The sequence below is a fragment of the Elgaria multicarinata genome, chromosome 6 (genome assembly GCF_023053635.1).
Source record: "Elgaria multicarinata webbii isolate HBS135686 ecotype San Diego chromosome 6, rElgMul1.1.pri, whole genome shotgun sequence".
Lineage (NCBI taxonomy): Eukaryota > Metazoa > Chordata > Lepidosauria > Squamata > Anguidae > Elgaria > Elgaria multicarinata.
Genome location: NC_086176.1, coordinates 8936668 through 8958172, shown reverse-complemented (window position 1 = coordinate 8958172; position 21505 = coordinate 8936668). Strand labels below are relative to the sequence as shown.

Genomic DNA, 21505 nt, shown 5'->3' with positions numbered 1-21505 from the left:
TGCCTGCTGCTTGTTCTCCCCAATGGGAGAAGACACAGGGCAGGTGGATATGCCCCAGCCGAGGAACTGAGTGGATCATTGGTCCTGTGCCTTGGCTGGGAAGGCCTTGTCAGAGCACATCCATTCATCAAAGCTGAGCCGGCTCTGCTTCATTGGGCCGGTGTCCTCTGCCATGGGAAAACTAGAGGTGGCCCTATATTTGGAGCGAATGGGGCATTGTCCTCTGTCTTCCACCCACTTGTGACAGAGAGATTCCCCCCCCCCCCAACAAACAGTGATTTGCTCCAATGTGCAGCTGACGAACGCCACGCGTGATCTTCTCCTGTCCTTCCCTGGCCCCAGTGGGCACCAGCCACAACTGGGGAGAACTGACGTACAGCAAAGCCACGCTGGTTCAGACCCCCTTTGTTCACTGTCGTTTAAAAAATAACATGAAAGAAGTGTGGGAAGCTCCTGCGAAATGGTTGAATTCAGGCAACCAAATTCCAAGCATGCAGATTTGATCAGTGCTACACTTCAACCAATGTGACCATGCAAGTTATTTTTCGGACCCCAAACTTGGGATTGTTAAGGGCTAACACAGAAGGAATCGATGCCACTGAAATATTCGCCAAAATATGAAGAAGCAACAGTGAGAGGATCCGCACACAGCTGGACAAAAGCAAGTGCTAACCGTGCACGGAAAAGTCTCTTTATGAATAAGAATACAAAGCTTATCACATAGCAGTAGTTCATGTATGAATGTGCTCCTGGGGATGACTGAGGTAAGGCTCACAGGAGAGGGGACTGCAGTTCCTCACCAACTGTTTTTCTCTTCTGGATTACGTGCCTAATTGCAGAGTTTCAGAGGAGCCCACAGGATTTGGTAAACACAGTTGTTGCGTTAAAGACACTTCACTGAAGCAGATTTAACAGCAGGAATACCCACAGTTAAACATGAAGCCAAGTGCAGAAGAGGCTCTTAAGTACGTAAACAGCATATTGTGCAATACAGAACAGCCTTAAGATGAGAGTCCCACACTGGGCTGCTGCTCCTCTGTCCTCCCCGCTCCCACTCCTCTTCGTCAACGCTACTCCTTTGCGCTCTTCAATGCATTCACCCATCACCGAAGCTCACAAATTTCTGGCTCCAGAGAAGCACTTCCTCTTCCCCTTCCTCCCTGCTTAGCACCTGATAGGTCTCGTTGCTTAAGCAGCCAGTCCGCAACACCTGAGGACAAAGCGTGCAAGAATTAGAACAACAGACAGTTATAGCTGACCTCTTCGTTCCTGGAAGCATCACCTTGCCCCCAGAGTGGCCAAGTAGGGGTGACCACATCACACCAGCTTTAAAGTCTCTTCACTGGCTGCCAATTAGTTTCCAAGTGAAGTATAAAGTGTTGGTTTTCACCTTTAAAGCCCTACATGGTTTGGGCCCAGGCTACCTGCGGAATGGCCTTCTCCCGTACAATCCACCCCACACACTCAGGTCCTCTGGGAAGAACTTCCTTCAGCCAGCCAAAACTAGGCTGACAACTATTACCCAGAGGACCTTCTCTTCTGCTGCTCCCAGACTGTGGAATGGCCTGCCGGAGGAGATTCATCAACGACAGTCTTTTAGCATTTAAGAAAGCTGTAAAGACTGATCTCTTCCGGCAGGCCTGTAGAATTTTAGGATGCTTTTAGGATGTTTTTTATTTTATTATTTATTTTATTTATTACATTTTTATACTGCCCAATAGCCAAAGCTCTCTGGGCGGTTCACAAAAATTAAAACCATAATAAAGCAACCAACAGTTTAAAAATGCAAATACAAAATACAGTATAAAAAGCACAACCAGGATAAAACCATGCGGCAAAAATTGATATAAGATTAAAATACAGAGTTAGAACAGTAAAATTTAAATTTGTTAAAATTAAGTGTTCAAATACTGAGAGAATAAAAAGGTCTTCAGCTGGCGACGAAAGGAGTACAGTGTAGGCGCCAGGCAGACCTCTCTGGGGAGCTCATTCCACAGCTGGGGTGCCACAGCGGAGAAGGCCCTCTTTTTAGGAAGTTTTATTTATGTATTTATTATTTATTTATTTATTACATTTCTATACCGCCCAATAGCCGGAGCTCTCTGGGAGGTTCACAAAAATTAAAAACGTTCAAAGTATAAAACAACAGTATAAAACCATAATATAAAATACAATAGAAAAGCTCAACCAGATAAAAATAGCAGCAATGCAAAATTACAAATTTAAAACACCAAGTTAAAATTTATTTATAAACTGTTAAAATGCTGGGAGAATAAAAAGGTCTTCACCTGGCGTCTAAAAGCATATAATGTAGGTGCCAAGCGAACCTCCTTAGGGAGCTCATTCCACAGCTGAGATGCCACAGCAGAGAAGGCCCTCCTCCTGCTAGCCACCTGCCTCGCTTCCTTTGGCAGGGGCTCGCGGAGAAGGACCCCTGAGGATGACCTTAGGTTCCGGGCAGGTACATATGGGAGGAGGCGTTCCTTCAGATAGCCTGGCCCCAAGCCGTTTAGGGCTTTAAATGTTATACCAGCACTTTGAATCGGGCCCGGACCTGGACTGGCAGCCAATGAAGCTGGAAAAGGACTGGTGTGATGTGTGTATACTATGTTTTTAATCAGTATTTTATGTATTTTATACTTGCTGCTGTTCCCCGCCTCGATCAAGATGGAGAGGCAGGTAAGAATTATTATTATTAATGATGATGATGATGATGATGATGATGATGATGATGATGATGTAAGACTCCGCATCTTTTAGAATTCTCTTGGAGGAGGGGGGTTGGGGCTGTAGTAGAATTTGGGTACTCTGAAAGAAAGGGCTAGGCTCTAAGTATGCAGATGGGGAATAGAGACGATAATGGGACAGAAGTGAATTACAAAGAGGTTCATAGAATCATAGAACAGTGGAAGGGACCTACAAGGCCATCGAGTCCAACCCCCCCGCTTAATGTTGATTGATGCAACATTAATGTGTCTAATCCTTTTTTAAAAAACCATCTAAGCTAGTGGCCAGCACCACGTCTTGTAGCAGTAAATTTCATAAGTTAATTCAACATGGATTTTGTAAACAACAACAACAACACCTTCCTTTTGTCTCACCTGAATCTAGGCATTTTTCGTTGGCTGACCTTGTTCTAGTATTATGAAAAGGACAAAAAATACTCCCCACACCTTTCACACTTTTACAAACTCTTATCATATCCTTCTAGAATCATAGAATCATAGAATAGCAGAGTTGGAAGGGGCCTAAAAGGCCATCGAGTCCAACCCCCTGCTGAATGCAGGAATCCACCCTAAAGCATCCCTGACAAATGGTTGTCCAGCTGCCTCTTGAAGGCCTCTAGTGTGGGAGAGCCCACAACCTCCCTAGGTAACTGATTCCATTGTCGTACTGCTCTAACAGTCAGGAAGTTTTTCCTGGTGTCCAGCCGGAATCTGGCTTCCTTTATCTTGAGCCCGTTATTCCGTGTCCTGCACTCAGGGAGGATCGAGAAGAGATCCTGGCCCTCCTCTGTGTGACAACCTTTTAAGTATTTCATAGAATCATAGAATCATAGAATAGCAGAGTTGGAAGGGGCCTACAAGGCCATCGAGTCCAACCCCCTGCTCAATGCAGGAATCCACCCTAAAGCATCCCGGACAGATGATTGTCCAGCTGCCTCTTGAAGGCCTCTAGTGTGGGAGAGCCTACAACCTCCCTAGGTAACTGATTTGAAGAGTGCTCTCATGTCTCCCCTCCATCTTCTCTTCTCCAGGCTAAACATGCCCAGTTCTTTCAGTCTCTCTACATAGGGCTTTGTTTGCACACCCCTGATCATCCTGGTTGCCCTCCTCTGAACAGGTTAAGGATGCGTCCAGATGGAGGGGTTCTACACTAACATTCAGAAGGAATTGTGCAGCTATTTATCCTTCCCCCCAACATGTTTTCCACATTAAGTGGGGAAAGCAGAAGCAGCAATGGGAAAACACAGGAGGGTTACAAGTGGAAGATGACATCTGAAATCCCCCTCTCAAAATCCTGTGAATGAGGCAGGGTGATGGCATGAAAAAAACAAAAAAAAACTTGTTTGGAAGTACCCTTGGAGCAGGACCTTGCAAAAGAAGTGTAACTCTGCTGCTCTTTTCCCCCTCTTTTCTAACTGAAAGAAAACGGGTAGGATGCGCTTTGGCTTCCATAGCGAGGGAGCACTCAGCTACCAAATAAGTGTACTTAAAAATTAAATTAAAAAAGAGGAACTTTATAGCATTGCATATATAGGCATCCACGTACATTTTTCGAGCGGGGGCAAGGGGAGAAGCTGCACAGCAGTTTGTGGTTGTAATTTGCATGCGCGGTGTAATTTACAACACACTGGTGCATTTTCTTTCTGTGTTCACTTCGTTGCTTCGTGTCACATTCCATGACATTTAGATGGCTAAACAGAGTAGTAAAAGACCCTGGGAACTGAACAGCACTAAGGGAGGAGAGTGTTATATGATGTTCAAGGAGCATCATGAACTTCAACAAAACTTTATTTAGAGGGAGGGATAAAAACACATACACCTAGGAACAAGTGGGGGAACCCCAAATGTACAGACACAGTACAGCTGTCTTAAGAATCTAGAGTGTAGCAGCGAGACATGGAACTTTACTGATTGGGATATATTTCTAACCAGATTTTTCTGGAATGGGAAAAGATGTAATTTCTTCCTCTTCTCAGTTTGACTTCTGAAGAGGAAGGAGATCCAAGAGGACCACAACATGAAAAGGTGAAAAATAGGGAAAGTGAATACTATTTTTTATGAAGTCAGACAGGTGGCTTCCTCCCTATGAAAACATTACTGAAAAGTTGTGGGGCTCCCAGGGGAAAGGATTGAACCCTCACCTTCTTTTTACTGAAGTTGTATGTCAGACACTGGTAGCTCTTGAATGCACAGTAAGTAGGATGTTGAACTCTTGCTGAGTCACAGATCTGGAAGGAATGAAATAATGGATAGAAGTGGGGGCCGGGGGATGAGGAACAAACAAACATGAGACAAGGACCCGCTATTCTATGAATGCTCACCTTGTCTGGGAAATCCCCTCCTTGGAAGAAGGAATATTCTGACTGCAACCAGAGAGCTACACGAAAATCATCGCAACCGTGAGTGGCCAAGCGACCACACCAATACTCTGCCTTCAGGCCTCCATATGTCTCAGTCCCATAATACTCCCCTACGACTGGGGAGACCTGCTGATTAAAACCAGGAAAGGGAAGATTTGACACGGGAGAACTTGCCCACAAGGGAACCTTTCTCTAGTGTCTTGGCAACCTAACTTTCACCTTACCGTGGGCTCCATGGCCTGGTGCTGGACCAAAATCCCAGGGTTGATGTAATTTGTGAACATGCTGTCATCACAGTCAATGCGTTTCAGGTCAGAGGCCCCTTGGCACTGCTCTATCTTCAGGGAGCAGAATGCACACTCAGGGCACAGATCTGCATGGCGTCGACCAAAGTTATCACATATCTAGAGGGTGACAGAGGAACAAGAAGGAACAGAATAAGGGTCAGATTTCTGGAACAATCTACCTCAACTACACTAAGTCGGTAGGGTGACCATATGGAAAGGAGGACGGGGCTCCTGTATCTTTAACAGTTGTACAGAAAAGGGGATTTCAGCAGATGTCATTTGCATGCATGCAGCACCTGGTGAAATTCCTTCTTCATCACAGCAGTTAAAGCTGCAGGAGCCCTGCCCTCTAGGGCTGAGGTCCTGCGGCTTTAACTGTTGTGATAAAGAGGAAATTTCACCAGGTGCTGCATGCATACAAATACAAGGAAAAGGGGAGGGCCCTCAGCAGTTAGAGTGATCCTCCCATGATTTGGTGAAGCTGAATATATTTCTTTAGATAAATACAATTCTTGGATGTAAACAACTAAATACTGATGAAGATATAATGAGAAACAGAATATATAATCTAGAGTTACCTCAGTTTATGTTATATATTACATTAATTGTAAAATTTGTATCTGTTTATGTTATGTATCACATCAATTGTAAAATTTATATCGTATGTATATGTTAGAATCATTAATTTTTGATTATATACATGTTAAGAGGTACAGTAATTGCATTGAATTTGTTAAAGCTTTGTTGTAAAAGTTTTGTATTATACTTATAACAATCAATAAGACACAATATATATGAAAATTACACTTGAATACAAAGTACACTTATTGTACTAATAATAGGAGATTGAATCTACACAATATAGGTCCTTCATCTTTACCTACATGCATACAAATGATACCTGAAATTCCCTTTTCTATGCAACTGTTAAAGATACAGGAGCCCTGTCCTCCTTTCTATATGGTCACCCTAATATTACCGAGGCATGTGGCAAGTCACTGTTGGGGATATGGTAGGCATTGGTCTCTCCCAACATGCCAACCACCTGTCAAGGATGCTTAAGGATGGATTCCTGCATTGAGCAGGGGGTTGGACTCGATGGCCTTATAGGCCCCTTCCAACTCTACTGTTCTATGATTCTATGAATTCTCATGTTCACATTATGCCTTGCACCTGGATTGGACCCCAAAGTAGAGTTGACCCAATCCAACTGCCCCCCTTCTCCAATCAGAAGATACTCTAGAAAATGGCAGCAGTGTTTGGGGTGGGGTTGACAATCCCCCATGTTTGTCAAGAGCTGGACTCCGCTGGTGGAGGATGAAACTCATATCAGCTCTGAGGCTTACCGAATCGCCGTAGCCAAAGGTCTTTGCCTCCATTTGCTTCCAGGCCTTGCTAATAGCTGAGGATATGCAAATGTCTTGCAGCACTGCATAGCAGAGAATCACCAGCGCTTCGTCCTTGCTTAGAGCTAAGAGGCTAATGCAACAGAGACGGAGAAAAGCAAACTGTTAAGAGCCGATAAGGAAGGCATTTTGGTCTTGTTCCTTTCCCCCCAGTTCAGAGGGCGCTGTGATGCCTGGGCTCTCAGAAACGATTGACCGTGTTCAGATGACACCCTAAGCCACAGTGGTTAAGCATTTTGAGCTAAACATTATGGCTTAGTGTGTCGTGTGAACCATTACTTGGTATGTCGTGGGCACCGTTCCTTAACCACGGTTTAAACACACTCAATAACCATTTGATGCAAAAGGGTTAGCAGCCTAACCATGGCTTAGCGTGTCATCTGTAAATCGCCCGGAGAGCTTTGGCTGTGGGGCGATATATTAATACAATAAATAAATAAATCTGAACAGGCCCATTGTCCATTTGAGATGCCAATTCAGGTTAAAACTAGATCTTGTAGGAAACATACAGTTGCAGTTGAAAATGGCAGCTTTGTAGCTATATTATTATTATTAATAATAATAAACTACCAACTCAATCACAGCTTTTACAACTCAGCTAATTCCTGTTCCTGATCCTGACCCATCTCCTGTCCTCAGCCCTTTGTAACTAGTTAGGGAAAACTTGCCTATGAGACCTTCCCTTGCTGACCCTGGGAAGGTTTGGGAAAATCTATTTTCACCGCTTCTTTAATTAGGTAAGTAAGAAAGGGAAGGGTGGACAACAGGTTGCTTACCTGAACCTGTAGTTCTTCGAGTGTTCATCTGTGCTTTCACAAATATGGATTTGTGCCTATGTAGAGCTCTCATAGAGTTTTAGTTGGGAAAGCCTGGCCCACCTACTGCACTCACTCAACCTGGCCCACCTGCTGCACTCACTCAAGAGTTGTGGTTCTTGCCTCCCCCCTCAATTCCCGAAGACCACCGCAGCAGCCCCCAAACCCAAACAGGCAAATGAGCACCTGCAGAGGGGGCAGAGAAGGGGTTGTATGAATGCACAGACGACCAGTTGAAAAACTGGCGATGAGTCTGTCGAAAAGCTGCTGTCCTGTCCACAGAAAAGGCGTGTGCCACCTGCACACTGTGGGCTTCTCTATACTGAAGCAAAAATCCTGCACCCTTAAAGGGGCTTTGTCCTCCAGAGTGTTTGTGGGATTACAATCAGCACTATAGACACCTTCCCCCTTTTTTCTTCCATTTCCTTTGTGAGCAAATCCCGTATCTTTCATTGATACAGCAAGTAGATGGCGCTGCGGTATTGCACGATTCAGGAAGTACATCACCTTTTTGATGGCAGTTTATATTTATTACTGCATTTCAGCGATTTATAAAATGGCAAAATCAAGCTTAAAAATGATGGGTGAGGCACTGGAGGTTGATGATGTCATGAAAAGGACCCACGGACTTCCATGAGTGAATAATCACAAGCGTACGATAAATGCCTCCTGTAGAAACAGCATGATAGTGTGGAAGGACGTTTCCAGATCAGTCATCAGGTTCAGGAAGCGTACAGGGAGCATGATATCCTCAGTCAAATAAAACTTGGAGAACATGTTGGGGGTGGGGGGAAGCCACATGGAGCAAAAGGACTGCCTTCTCCTTATGCAAGTAGGGTGGATCAACTGATAGGGCACCTTCTTCGCTAGCTCAACAGGCTGAAGAAATGGCCATCAGAAACACAACGTTGACGGTAAGTAAGTAATGTCCAGATTCCAGCTGGACATCAGGAAAAACTTCCTGACTGTTAGAGCAGTACGACAACGGAATCAGTTACCTAGGGAGGTGGTGGGCTCTCCCACACTAGAGGCATTCAAGAGGCAGCTGGACAAGCATCTGTCGGGGATGCTTTAGGGTGGATTCCTGCATTGAGCAGGGGGTTGGACTCGATGGCCTTGTAGGCCCCTTCCAACTCTGCTATTCTATGATTCTATGTAGCAATAGGCTCAAATGGTCGAGGCATAAGGGCACACAACACTGCTGACAAGATCCAAGCAGGAAGAGGCATCATTAACCACGAGTACATGTGCGTGCGTAAAATTTCTTAACCACAGGACAAGAAAACAATGACAAACCCTGCACTGGTACAGGAAAAGCCGGCAGAGCGGCAAGATGAATTTGCAATGAAGAAACAGTCAGACTGCGCAACTTGAAGGAAAGTTAAAAGTGCAAAGACATTTTGCAATGAACAAGTAACTGGGTCAACAATTTGCAAACTAGCACGCTCCTAAAACCTCTTCCACTTCAAATTGTACAACTGACGCGTGGCCAGTTTCCTGTCTGCATCAAAGAGCTCTTGAAGGAGAGATGCGAGGGCCGGGAGGCGGGGGGCATCAGACAGCATACCGTGAGCTGAGGGGAGCATACATTCGGATGTCAGATGCTATTGCTGCAGTGATCTGAGAGAAACTGAGAGGAAAGTCGGGAGTCACAGCCCTTGAGTGAGCGCAATAGACTGGCCAAGCATTTCCACCTATGATTTCTCAGCTCTTGGAGGTTCTTGACAAGGGTTCTGCGCAGCCGCAAACCCATATGTGTGATGCAGAGGGACCCTGAAGGACTAGATCATGGCTGCCATTTTTAGTGGTTAAACATGACTAGAATATCTTGTCTGAGCCTCAAAATGGTCCTTATTTAAATCCACAGGGCAGCTATTCTTTATGAGTATGCAGAACATCACAAAATATTTTTCCTCAGTCATATAAAACCCTCATGAAGAAAGAAGCTTGTGTCTCAAAGAGAACTGTAAACTAGGGCTGTGCACGGACCCCCCGATCCGCTCTGGTTCCTGATCCGCAACTTCCGGATTGAGTCCACTCCACCTCACGCCGATCCGCATATGGTCTGCTCTGCTCCGCTGCGGAGCTCCGGATCCTAATCGGAGCTCCGTGGCGGTGCTGGCGGTGCCAGGTAAGGCCCCCCTACCCCCTCATAACTTACTTGCCTCCGTCGTGGTCCAGCAGCGGCTTCAACTGAGGCCGAAGACTCAAACAGGAAGACCAGGCCGCAGCCGCGGCCTGGTCTTCCAGTTTGAATCCTTGGCCTCAGTTGAAGCCGCCACCGGACTCCGACGCAGTCAGGTAAGCCGCTCTCCCCCTGCGCCTTACCTGGCTCTGCCGTCGTCACCGCACGGACGTCCCCACTTACCTTTTTTTCGGAGCTCCGGATCAAGGCGAAGGATCCGCTTGGTCTCGATCCGCTTCGTCTCGATCCGCAGCTCCGCCGACCCAATCCGTCTCCGCCTTTGTCGAAGGCAAATCAGGCCGCCTCGCTATCGCTTCTCCGATCCGAAGCGAAGCGGAGCACAGCCCTACTGTAAACAGCTGTCCACAGAGGTCTCCTTCCAACATCATCTGAGTGGTGGTTGCTCATGCAATGGGACCTCCTCTTTCTTTCCTCCTCCCTGCAATCCCCACATCCACTCTGGAGGGTTTCCCAATCCTTTGGAGCAGATTTCGGGTATATGTGTGGTAGGGGAGACCCATTCTGCCATTAGTGTTTGTTCCAGTGGTAGACAAAACACCATTAGATACAACCCAGAGACTGCCCTATGTCTGCACAGAAGTCTGTAAAACAAAAACAAAAAAAACCCATCACCACATTTATGGGCCAGCAAACTTGTAAATCTTTCTCAGTCGCCAACAACTTGTCATATGTGAATGGCCTTGTATGCGTGAATGGATGCCACAGATTAAAATCATGATTGGCAAAAGAAGACAAGTGCACATGAGGTTGGGATGAGATGAAGATTTTTTTATAGACATTATTTAAGTTAAACAAGTGATTTAAATCTTGACAAAGGAAGAAGGATCCTATACTGCTGCTCTGTGTCTGAGCTGGTTCCGTGGCACACACAGATCTCACTGCTAGCAGAAGAAGAACTTGCAGTTCTGAAAGCAGCTCCGAAAACAAGCAGTAACCCTCGTTTCCAAATTGGGACAGGTCAGTGGTTTTCCCTTCTGCAAACTCTGCACTCATGTCCTGTTCCAGAAATGAGCATTGCCGCTCTTTCTGGATGCTTGAGGAACCACTAGTACCCTATGAGTAGGGTACTACTCATAGAGTTTCTACTGTCTGTACTTTTTGCAGTTCAGTTCCCTCTGACAAGGGTTCACTTCTCCCCATGCCTAGACCCCAGCATGTGTATATAAGTCTGCCAGTTTTAAGCTTCATATAGCTGATGAAGTGGACAATGTACGGGAAAGCTTACATCAGAATAAATTTGTTAGTTTTTTGAGGCATCACAAGACTGTTGCTTTTTCTGAAACAGATTAACATAGCTACTTCTCTGGAAGTATCATAAAAAAAAGTTTAATAATGTATTATTAAATAAGGGCCCATCTGGGAGGACAGGCGGAATGAATGAATGAATATAGGAAGGAAGGTGATCAAAAACCTGCAGGTGAACAGACAGTTCCTAAAACACATGATTTGTGATTACCTAATGGCGACACACATGTGCAGGGGGCAGGTTCCCTTAAAGGCTCTTAATGGTTCTCAGCGGTCATAGGTCATTCCCTGAATGGGCCACTCATCTAGTGGGCCGAGAGGCAGACTAATGTTCTGATAGGCCCTGGTCCAGTTTGGGACTCTGGCAGAGAAGGGGGCTTTAATCATTTGCCTCCCCACCCCAATGCAGCTGCAGTTCTGATCTAGATGTTTATTTGCATTGGGGAAATGCTCCCAATTGTGCCAAGGAAAGCATTTAAAAAATGCAAATGGCAGGTGTGGAAGCCTGATTAGGTCTTCCAGGTCCTACTCTAAGAGGTTCATCAGACAAGCATTTTATTGCATCCTCGCTACTGCCCATTTATGGATGTCCACACATCCTTTAGATGATGCCCACCTCCTGCTCCTCCTGCTTCTTTTTCCATCGCAAAATATAGACCCCTTTTAATCCAACTTTAAAAAAACACAACAACAACGGAACGTGCTGCGATCTCCTGCTGTGTGTGTGCAAAGTTGGCTGGTGGTTCCAGTTTCGGTGGGGCACAGGTTCCATTCTGGGTTTTAATTACAATGAGCCAGCAGTTGAAAGGAGCTGTCCAAGATTCTGGGCCCATTTTGGGGATTAGGTTCAGCACCTTAGACAGGTCCTTTAGCCTTCTGTCTGGTTGCAACTAAAACCCAGGATGGAAGCTCTACCCTACTGGAAGTCGAGCCACCAGCCTCTCCTGATCTCAACAGCTTAGAGAGGATTTCCAAAAACAACAAATGAAAACAAGACTTTTGCTAAACATGCTTTTATTTGAGCCACAATAAAGTACGGGCATGTTCCAGCCGCTTTCAGGAAGTATCATTTAAGTGCATGCTTAGCTCTGCCATTAAAATCAAGGGACTTTTAAAAAATTGGCTGGGTTGAGCATTTGTTAATTTCTACTTTTTGGTAGATAAGGCTATAAGTAGAAGTGGACAACAATGACAGTATCAGCCATCTTCCTATAGGTCCTTTCCTTTGTGATATGGGGGCTGTTTTCCCAGCAAATGGCCATTATTCAGCTAATAATAATTCTAGTGAGCCTATAATAATTTGCCCATCTTTCCTTCTGCCATTGCTCCTGACTGGGAGCAGGACGGCCTGTTTATAGCAGGAACTTGCTCACTAGCTGCGTACATGCATATGGGTCAGGGGTGATGGTCTCAGCTATCCTTCTAGCCTCCAAGGTACTGTTCATCCTTACCTGCCCTTGAAACCGGCCTCTGAGTCTGCTTCCTGGCCATCCAGATCTACTTTTTTGTCTTTGGTAGCTTGTGCGTTCTCCGCATTCAGGGACTGCTCCAATGAGAATGCCATGTTAATGAGATGGTCGATACTTTGGTGGAGATGCTGGTCTGTGAGCCCCGCTTTGGCTTTCACCTTTGTGATGTCTAAGATGGATGTTTCAGCAATGGTTGTGCCATGCCTTTCATCTGAGTGGTCTGGCTGCTCAGGGGTTTGGAAGGCTGCCCAGTTCCGGTGTGGAGCTGGGAAGTGGTTCTTGGGCACGGGGTCCTCGCCTGAGACTGCAAAGGAGTATTTCAAAATGGCATCAACGTTGGAGCGAAGGCGGTGGTCAGGGGATGGTGAGGAGGCCTCAATCGAGGCTGTGGCATGCCTCCCGCTTGGGGGCGAAGGGAGCACATCAGTCTCTTCAACAAGTGGCTCATGACGACACAGGATCCGCTGTCCAGGGGTGGGAAAAGGGGAGAATTTGGGGAAAGGTGACTCAGCTATTTTATACCCAGAATCACACACCCTGCCCTCCTCTCCCACAAATATGAGTGTCCCCAGCTCATCACCTCTAGTCAATTGCCTGGTATCCTCTCCAGCCAGGATCCCAGAGTACCCCCTTTGTTTTGTTGTGGGCTTTTAAGAGATAATATCCCTTCTTCCCAGATCATAACCAGCCCAAGGGTCTCCTCCCCATTGCAGTTACCCACAGAATGGGCTGTCCTGTATTGCAGAAGCAGGAAAGGAAAGGAACCTCTTGTGCAAGCACTGAGTCGTTACTGACTCTTGGAGGGATGCCAGCTTTCACTGATGTTTTCTTGGCAGGCCTTATAGCGGGGTGGTTTGCCGTTTCCTTCCTCGGCCATTATTACCTTTCCCCCAGCTAACTGGGTACTCATTTTACCGACCTCGGGAGGATGGAAGGCTGAGTCGACCCGAGCCTGCTGCCTGAAACCAGCTTCTGCTGGGATCGAACTCAGGCCATGGGGAGAGTTTCGGCTGCAGAAACTGCTGCTTTACTGCTCTGCGCCACACGAGGCTCCTTGTATTGTAGAACCTACTCCTAATTCTTCTGAATTCCATGTCTGGCTTGTAGGGGGAAAGGGAATTAAAGCTTTCCCTCTCATAGTTGGAGGGGGGGGGAAATTGTTTTTAAAGGAAATTTGAAAGCGGCATCAGTTCCCATGGGGCTAATCACATTCGGATTGTCCCATTATTACCTCTCTTTTTTAAAAAAGGCAGGCGTTTGAAACGATATGGGATGTTCAAAACCTGCTTACTAATGGCATAAGGGGAGGTACACATCAAGACCAGTGATCCCTCTCAAACGACCTTACTTAAATACATTCTCGGGTGACGTGGAGGAAAATAATCCATCACCAGCTTTGAGAAAAGCAACCAGTATGTATTCTCTAAGGAAGACAGGAGAGGGACAGGTACCAAACAACAGCAGCACCTGGAGGCTACACCTAGCTCAGGATTGTTGCTTGTAGACCGACCGACCAACCACAGTGTGCCTGTGGAAAGGTAGTCATCACAGGTGTCCTGTCACATATGTCCAGCTACAGGGAGGGAGGGTCACATTCCAAAGCTCCTTAGCATGTGTGCAATCCTCCGTGTGCACTGCACACCCCTGGCACTGCTGGTGCTGGCATTCAAAGACTGCATGTGGGCATACGAGGAACTTTTAAACAACATGCTCCCCGTGTGTATTTTAATTAGCAACTTATTAATTTTACAGCATCTATTGGTACAATGAGTACAAAATCAAGATTATAATAGGGGGGAAACACGCCCTGGCCTCTCTACTTTTTATTCATTCAAAGTGTCAATGCAATTCACAAGCAGAAACAGCTATTACAGGAGGATGACCGAATATACCGGCTATTGGGCGGTATGGAAATGTAATTAATAAATAAATAAACAAACTGGGGTGGGTCATGGTCCACTGCTAGACCACTAAGCCACTTCCAGGGGAGTTTCTAGTGTCTGCTGTTTGCTGAGACTCTTAGGACTTAGTCTGATCCGTTTCTGACCATCTATATATATAAAAAAGAGCACATTGCGCTTTCACTGCATAAGACCCTGATTAGGCACTCTTGCTTTGTAAAGTTAAAAGACATTTGCAGACCACTAGGATGCTAGGTGTTTTGTTTTAAGTTGCCTGTGCAAGACTGTCATCCTATCAACCCTCCATTCTAATGTAAAACATTACAAAAATGCTTTTCAGTTTTGTCCAATTGGAAAGTCCCAATATTCCTTGTTTTTTAAAAAAATCTGATTAATCTGAAAATCCCAAGGTTTGTCAATCTAGCTCTCCCCTTACTGCATGGCTAGTAATGCACACTCTACAAACTCTGCAATGACAATCCACTCCTAAGGAAATGTATCACCCATAACTAGGGTAACCCCCTGATTCCCATGCCACTGGCTCCTGAATACAGGCCAGTCCGGTACACCAGGCAGGAGTCTCCTGATTTGTGCGCTGGTGCCCCTTGTGCTGAGCCACTCAAGGCTGCAAAAGGGAGGAAGAGTAAGGATTGCTCTCTCAGGTCACAGGATGACACCACCCCTCAGGCTGCCCACTGGGTCCTTGCCTAGGCAACAGGGTCTGCTCTGCTTTGCACTCTAGGGGTGTCTCCAGATGGAGCGGACCTAGTGCTAACAGACAGAAAGCTTTTTGTGCAGCTTATTCCATCTCCCCACCCACCCCAAACCAATTTAAGGAATCCATTAAGGAAAAAAAATATCAGGAAGAAGCAGTGGGAAAACCTGGGAGGGGCTACGAATGGAAGACAGCATTGTCTAGACCAGTGGTTCCCAAAGTGGGCAGTACCACCCCCTTGGGGAGCGGTAGGATTGCATAGGGGGGCATTAAGAGGCAAGGGGGCGGCAGGGGGGCACTCGAGGTGGTCTTTTCCGAGAAGCGCTTCTCCAGAAGGTCTTAAAACCCAGGGACATTTTTATGGGAGAAGGTAGTTTGGTCCCAAGCCATATAGGGGAAGAATCCACACATGTATTAATACTGTTTAAGAAGAGTCCTTTTAACGGTGAATTGAAATGTTTCAAAAACACCAAAACGCTAATGAAGAGACATACCCTGCTTGGTGTGCCCCGCCACGCCGTCTGCAAAACAGAGGTGTTCCTCTCTTTTCCCTCCCTCCTTCAGCAAGCCTGTGGTGGGTGCTTCCCATTTAAAGGGGCCGAGTGCAGTATGGCCCTTTTTTTCATTCTCAGCTCCTCAACCCGGCAGCCACTGCCGCTGCTCAGCCTGGGCGCCCAGACCAGCAGGATCCAGAAGAGCATGGCCCCTTTAAATGGGAAGCACCTGCCCCAGGCTTGCTGAGGGAGGGAGGGAAAAGAGAGTGAATGCCTCTGTTTGCAGCCGGCATGGCGTGGCACACCAAGCAGGTATTTCTCTTTTATTAGCGTTTTGGTGCTTTTGAAACATTTCAATTCACCGTTAAAAAGACTCTTCTTTAAAGGTATTAATACATGTGTGGATTGAGGAGGGTCTTGTTGGCAGCACAGCTCCGGACAACTCGGGCTGATGGAGCGTCTCTCCTGGCATGACCCTACCCAAATATACTACACTCATCATCTAAGGCCCTCCTCAGAGTGCCTCCTCCTAGCAGAGGTTTGCAAAAAATGGAGATTTTTTTTAAAAAAAAATTAAGTTAGGATACTGTTGTGATAGACCTGCTTTTTAAGCACATGCGTTCTCTTGCAGCAGCATTTTGGCCCCGCCAGGTGCTTCTTGGCACAGGGCTTGCTGCCGCTGCCACCATTAACCCCTCCCTCCCCAACCCCATTGGACTCCCAGGGGGCACTGGGCAGGAGTTTGTGGAACCAAGGGGGCGGTTAACTGAAAAAGTTTAGGAACCACTGGTCTAGACCCCCCCATAAAATTCCATGAATGAGGCAGGACAATGGTATGACAAAAGCCTTATCTGAAAGCACCCTAGTTCTGCCAAGTATCTCTGCTTGCCCTGCCTTTCTGCTCACTCCCTGGCTGCATTCTTGAGAGACCCTTAATGCAATCCATAAGCCTCGCTCCTTGACTCCCCTTAATTTTAGCCAAATCATCCCCCCCCCCCATCGTCTCCTGAAGACAGGCTAAGGGGGCCTTCTCTCTAATTTGAGCATTGCCTGACACTATCATAATTCCCTTCTCCTCACCTTGGTGTAGAACTTTTGATTTAAACATCGAAACTGTGCAAATAGACAAAAGGTCTCGAAAGGTGGGACCTCGGGAAGGTCAGCACAGATGGGGCCTGGAAGCAGAAGGTGTAAAGACACACACACACAAAACACACACAAAAAACACTTTACCATGGGAAGAAAAGGGGGTACATACCATCCAACATTGAAAAGAGGCAAATCAGCACACTAGACTGTGAACTGAACAAGGAGGCCATATTATAGTAATGAGCAACCAACTTCCATGGGGCCCGGGGTTATGCACCACCAGACAGTTTTGAAATGTTAACTTCAAAAACAATTCCCTTAAACCCAGGAGAACTATTACATTGTAACAATTGTATATTACATTGTAATATAATAACACTTTCTCATCACACATTTTGTTTCCATAACGAAGGTATTACAAATTGCAAATGTATTACTGCAGATTAATAGAGATCTGAATCCATTCCCTCTGGGTCTGTTGATAGCTATAAATATAGGAAAGAGTTACAGTCAAGGTGCTGGCAGTCAAAGAACAAAGGAGCACAATCGACTGGCAAGCTTTGCACAATGTCTACTATGGCATATTTTTAGAACAGTTCTGGGGCTGACTTCTTATCATTATTATTATTATTATTATTATTATTATTATTATTATTTGCATTTATATACCTCCCCATAGCTGAAGCTTTCTGGGCGGATTACAAAGATTAAAACACAGAACATTAAAAACAAATATAAACATTTTAAAAAGCATAAAAACAGATTACACACAATATCTATCTATTCCAGGTCAATTAAAAACTCAATATATGCTGTTAAATGCCTGAGAGAAGAGTCTTGACCTGGCACCGAAAAGATAATAATGTTGACTATACATGGCCAAAGCCCCATGCAAATCTGTGCTTCGTCAGTTATATGACGCAGCCACAGATTCACCAGCCACCATGAGGCTTTCCCGTGAAGCTGTGTGGCAAAAAAGTCAGGGACTTACGACTTTTCTGGTGCATGCAAGGTCAGTACAGCTCTTCCGCTGTCTGATCTGACCTTGCTCTGTGGTGTGTGTGATCCTGGCGGAAGGTGACTGGCAATTGGTCACCAGAAACTAGAAGAGCATGGGGGTGGGGGGTGGGCAGCTCCAGTACCCAGATGACTGCTGAAAACCCCACACTCCCTCCTAGGCACCAAGATTACCTGATGCCCAGGGCCAGTGCTGCCATAGAGGCCAGTCAGGCAAACACCTAGAGCGCCAAGGTAAGGGGGTGCTGAACACCACGCCCAGAAATCGCCCTCCCACTACCACAGCCACTCTGGCTGAGCGAAGGCAGCTTCCGGGTGCACCATTCCGAAGCCACCCTTCCGCAGCCCCACCCCAGCGTCCCTGGCTTGGCTTCGGCTGGGCGTCCGCCCAGCCGAAGCCAAGTCGGGACGCTGGGGTGGGTGGGGTGGGGCGGGCAGATGGACAGACAGATGGCTCCACGTTCTGACTTCCAGCGCGTGCTGGATGTCAGAACGTGGAGCCACCTGACCGCCCCTCCCCCAGCTTGGCTTCAGCTGGGCTCGCTGGGGGTGGGTAAACGGATGGCTCCACGTTCTGACTTCTGGTGCGCGCTGGATGTCAGAACGTGGAGCCGTCTGACCGCCCCTTCCCCAGCTTCCCGGCTTGGCTTCAGCTGGGCCCGCCCAGCCAAAGCCAAGCTGGGACGCTGGGGTGTGTGTGCAAATGGACAGCTCCACGTTCTGGCGTCCGGGCACACCGGACATCAGAATATGGAGCCGCCCACCCCGCTGCAGCGTCCCGCCCAGTCGAAGCCAAGCCGGGACAACTTTGGGTGAAGAAAGGTAACACAGCCTCCTTCCCCGCCTGTCTCCGCCTACCTGGGGTGGGGTGGGGGGTACGGTGGAGTGATGGTGTTGGGGGTATGCTGGGGGGTGGGGTGAAAGCAGCTCACCTTGCATAGGGCACAAAAAAGCCTGGCACTGGCCCTGCCGACACCACCCCAGGTAAGGGAAACTGCAAGGTTTCAGGGGAAGGTGATGCCAACTACTAGCTGAGCTATCACAGTACCCTGCTTACGCAACTCCTGGGAACTGTAGTTTGGTAGAGGTGCTAAATTTTCTTTGTTTGCAAGCTCCTCACCCTACCCTGCAGAACTAAAGCTCTAAGGGTTCTCTATAGAAAATAAATTACTGTAAAAACAGTATGTCTGAGGTGTATATATGACCTGAGAAAGACAGAGGAGGAGGAGGGGAAAAAAGGAGGGGCAATCAAAAATGGGCCCAATTTTCAAAGTTGGTGTTAAAGGTGGGCCCTGGGTCTGAAAAGCTCAAAGACCTACGCAGACATTTGGGGACCTTGTTCATCCACAGAAAGTCTATGAACTTATATGTACATATATATACGAAGCAAAGTGCAACCAGAGTCTCTCACCACAAAAGGGTGCTGGAGGGAGTCTGAAGCACGCACCAGTGATCTGCACATACCCTCTGGGATCTGGCCATGATTCTCATACTGATCCAGCTGGATTATTTTAAGATCGTGGCAACCCTTGCTACGTCGGATCTGACACACCAGATTCGCCTTCCATGTGGGCCTCAGGGAAGAGAAAAAGACTTTATACTCATCCTCCGTGAGGGGGCTGCCTGGGGATGAGGACAAAGCACGTGGGATCGACTGTGACAGAAAGATTGGGAAGCCTGAAGGAAAAGCAGCACAAGGAAGCAAACGTATTAATCAGGGGGGAAACACACACGATGTGAACAGGGTATTAGCAACAATTGATGGCTATGAACATGATGGCACTTGCGGCCCAGACTTCCTGGCTGAACCGCCGGCTCAATTGAAGAAGCCGAGGGACCGCGGACGGAGGCAGGTAAGGCCCCCCTCCCCCTTGGTCCCTTACCGAGTTCTGCCGCCGTAGCTGCACGGGCGGCAACAGCAGCAGGGCCCGGTAACACCCCCCCCCGCCCTCCTCTCCCGGCCTTACCTGGCACCACTCCCCTCCACTGCGGAGCTCCGATTTGGAGCTGGAGCTCCGTGGCAAAGAGGAGCGGAGTATGGGCGGAGTGGCGCAGAGCGGAGCGGGCCGATCCGAAATTTTCGGATCGGCCCGCAGGGCGGAGCGGGGGGTCCGTGCACACCCCTAGCTTCCAGACTACGTATGTCCTTCCCAACTGAAGATGGCTTCACGGGAAAGGAGATAGTAGGGCACTAGAAGACCATTTTCTGATTTTTCAGGCTGTAATCCACTGCACACTTTCCTGGGGGTGGGGTGGGTGTAAATCCCACTGAGTAGATATGCAAAAGATTGTTCTGTTGGTCTACTTTTGCAGAAGTTGGCATTCCGATAGTAACATGGGTAAAGGGTTACCAGCTGCAGATTTCCTTGCAATAGCCTAGGCTGCAGTTCTGTTGACGTCTGTTCCTTTCTCCAACTAAGCAACCAGAAAGTTTCTCTATACATAAAGTAGAAGAGGGCCACCTATGGTCCAAAACAGATGTAACATTTCTGAACATTCTGAAACCAATGAAAAATGCCCAGAAAGTTTTTTAATACATGATATACTGACTTATCAAACCTAAAAATGATCAACTGAATATTCCTGTAACAGAATTAGCGTAATTTCACTGATCATTATGAAAGAAGAAATATCAAGAGGTTTTTAAATTTTCCTTCAAACGTCCGCCCCAAAGCAGGCACAAATCAAAGGAACAAATCTAATACAGGGATACAGGAACGGTAGGGTAATGGGAGCTGCACCTATTGAATTTTTGACCGTCAGGCAGGTGCTAAAGCTGGAGAGCCGCTATCAAGATGGCAGTCTTGTAACTGGGAGAGGAGGGGAAGCCGTTCTGCACGATCTTCCACTCAAAAGACAGCAGAATTTTTGACAGCAATGTTAATACAGGTATGTCCAAGTAAAATGACTTGGAGAGGCAAATCCCCCCCCCCAAAAAAAACTACCTAGTAGACATACCTATAATTTTGGACCAAAAATGTCAGTTCAGCTTCCAACTTGCAGGGTCTATGAAAGTTGGTCCCTTTCTCCTACAACTTATTATTATTATTATTATTATTATTATTATTATTATTATTATTATGTAGGAAGTGCAGTAGGGACCTCATCAGTGGGGCATCTCAGGAAGCCCTAAAACAGCCTCATGAAGCTCCCTGGGCTTTATGTTTGGCACCCCCCCACACACCCCCATCTTAACGGGAGCTGTTGAATGAGCAGCACAGGCCTAGAGCACACAGCCAGGACAGTCAGGGGCAATGGCAGTTATAAGGCCTTGTGGGGCAAAGTCAAACTTCATTGGCAACAAGCAATCTGGTCAAGTTGCTCATGGAATACGGACATGTCAGTCACTCACCCACCAGAAAGGCCCATGGTGGAGACTTGAGCCTCAGCATTGCCCCTTCGTCTGCTTTACGTCATTCCGCCCCACTTCCCACCAACACACCGCCCCATTTCAAAGGCCGACACGGCCAGAAGCTGTTGGAATGAGAACACAATGACCTCACAGTTGGATCCATTGCAGGAGAGCAAGAAGGACAAGAGGCCAGGAGGGCTAAGAGGAGCTGAGTGGAAGTGGTGTTCTGCCACTGGTTTTTTAATATTGCCTTTTCCGATGTAAACATTTGAGTCCATTAGGTTTCCATAGAGACTACCTTGTTTGTCCTATGTAGAATGCAGAAGATGCCATAATATCACATTAGATGAGCACGAGAATGAACCCCTATTATTGAGGGCAACATTAGATTCTATAATAAAATAACATTAGGCCTTGTAATAA

The 21505-nt window shown here is 46.9% G+C and overlaps 1 protein-coding gene across 1 annotated transcript; it reads right to left on the bottom strand.

Moving 5' to 3' along the window:
• Positions 1 to 1057: 1057 nt before the first annotated feature.
• ACRBP (acrosin binding protein) lies at positions 1058 to 21099 on the bottom strand. Its single transcript, XM_063128424.1, has 9 exons — positions 21087 to 21099; positions 19195 to 19407; positions 16705 to 16799; positions 12497 to 12978; positions 6720 to 6852; positions 5311 to 5490; positions 5048 to 5212; positions 4868 to 4954; positions 1058 to 1210 (listed from the first exon to the last, which is right to left on the bottom strand). The coding sequence occupies exons 1-9, from the start codon at positions 21097 to 21099 to the stop codon at positions 1097 to 1099; spliced, it is 1482 nt and encodes a 493-aa protein (XP_062984494.1). The 3' UTR covers positions 1058 to 1096.
• Positions 21100 to 21505: the final 406 nt, after the last annotated feature.

Excerpts from the sequence above, each read along its gene's own strand:
- ACRBP (XM_063128424.1), bottom strand. Across the intron at positions 4,955-5,047 it reads GAGGGGATTTCCCAGACAAG|ATCTGTGACTCAGCAAGAGT; the intron begins GTGAGCATTCAT and ends CATTCCTTCCAG. Across the intron at positions 1,211-4,867 it reads ACAACTTCAGTAAAAAGAAG|GTGTTGCGGACTGGCTGCTT; the intron begins GTGAGGGTTCAA and ends CTTTGTCCTCAG.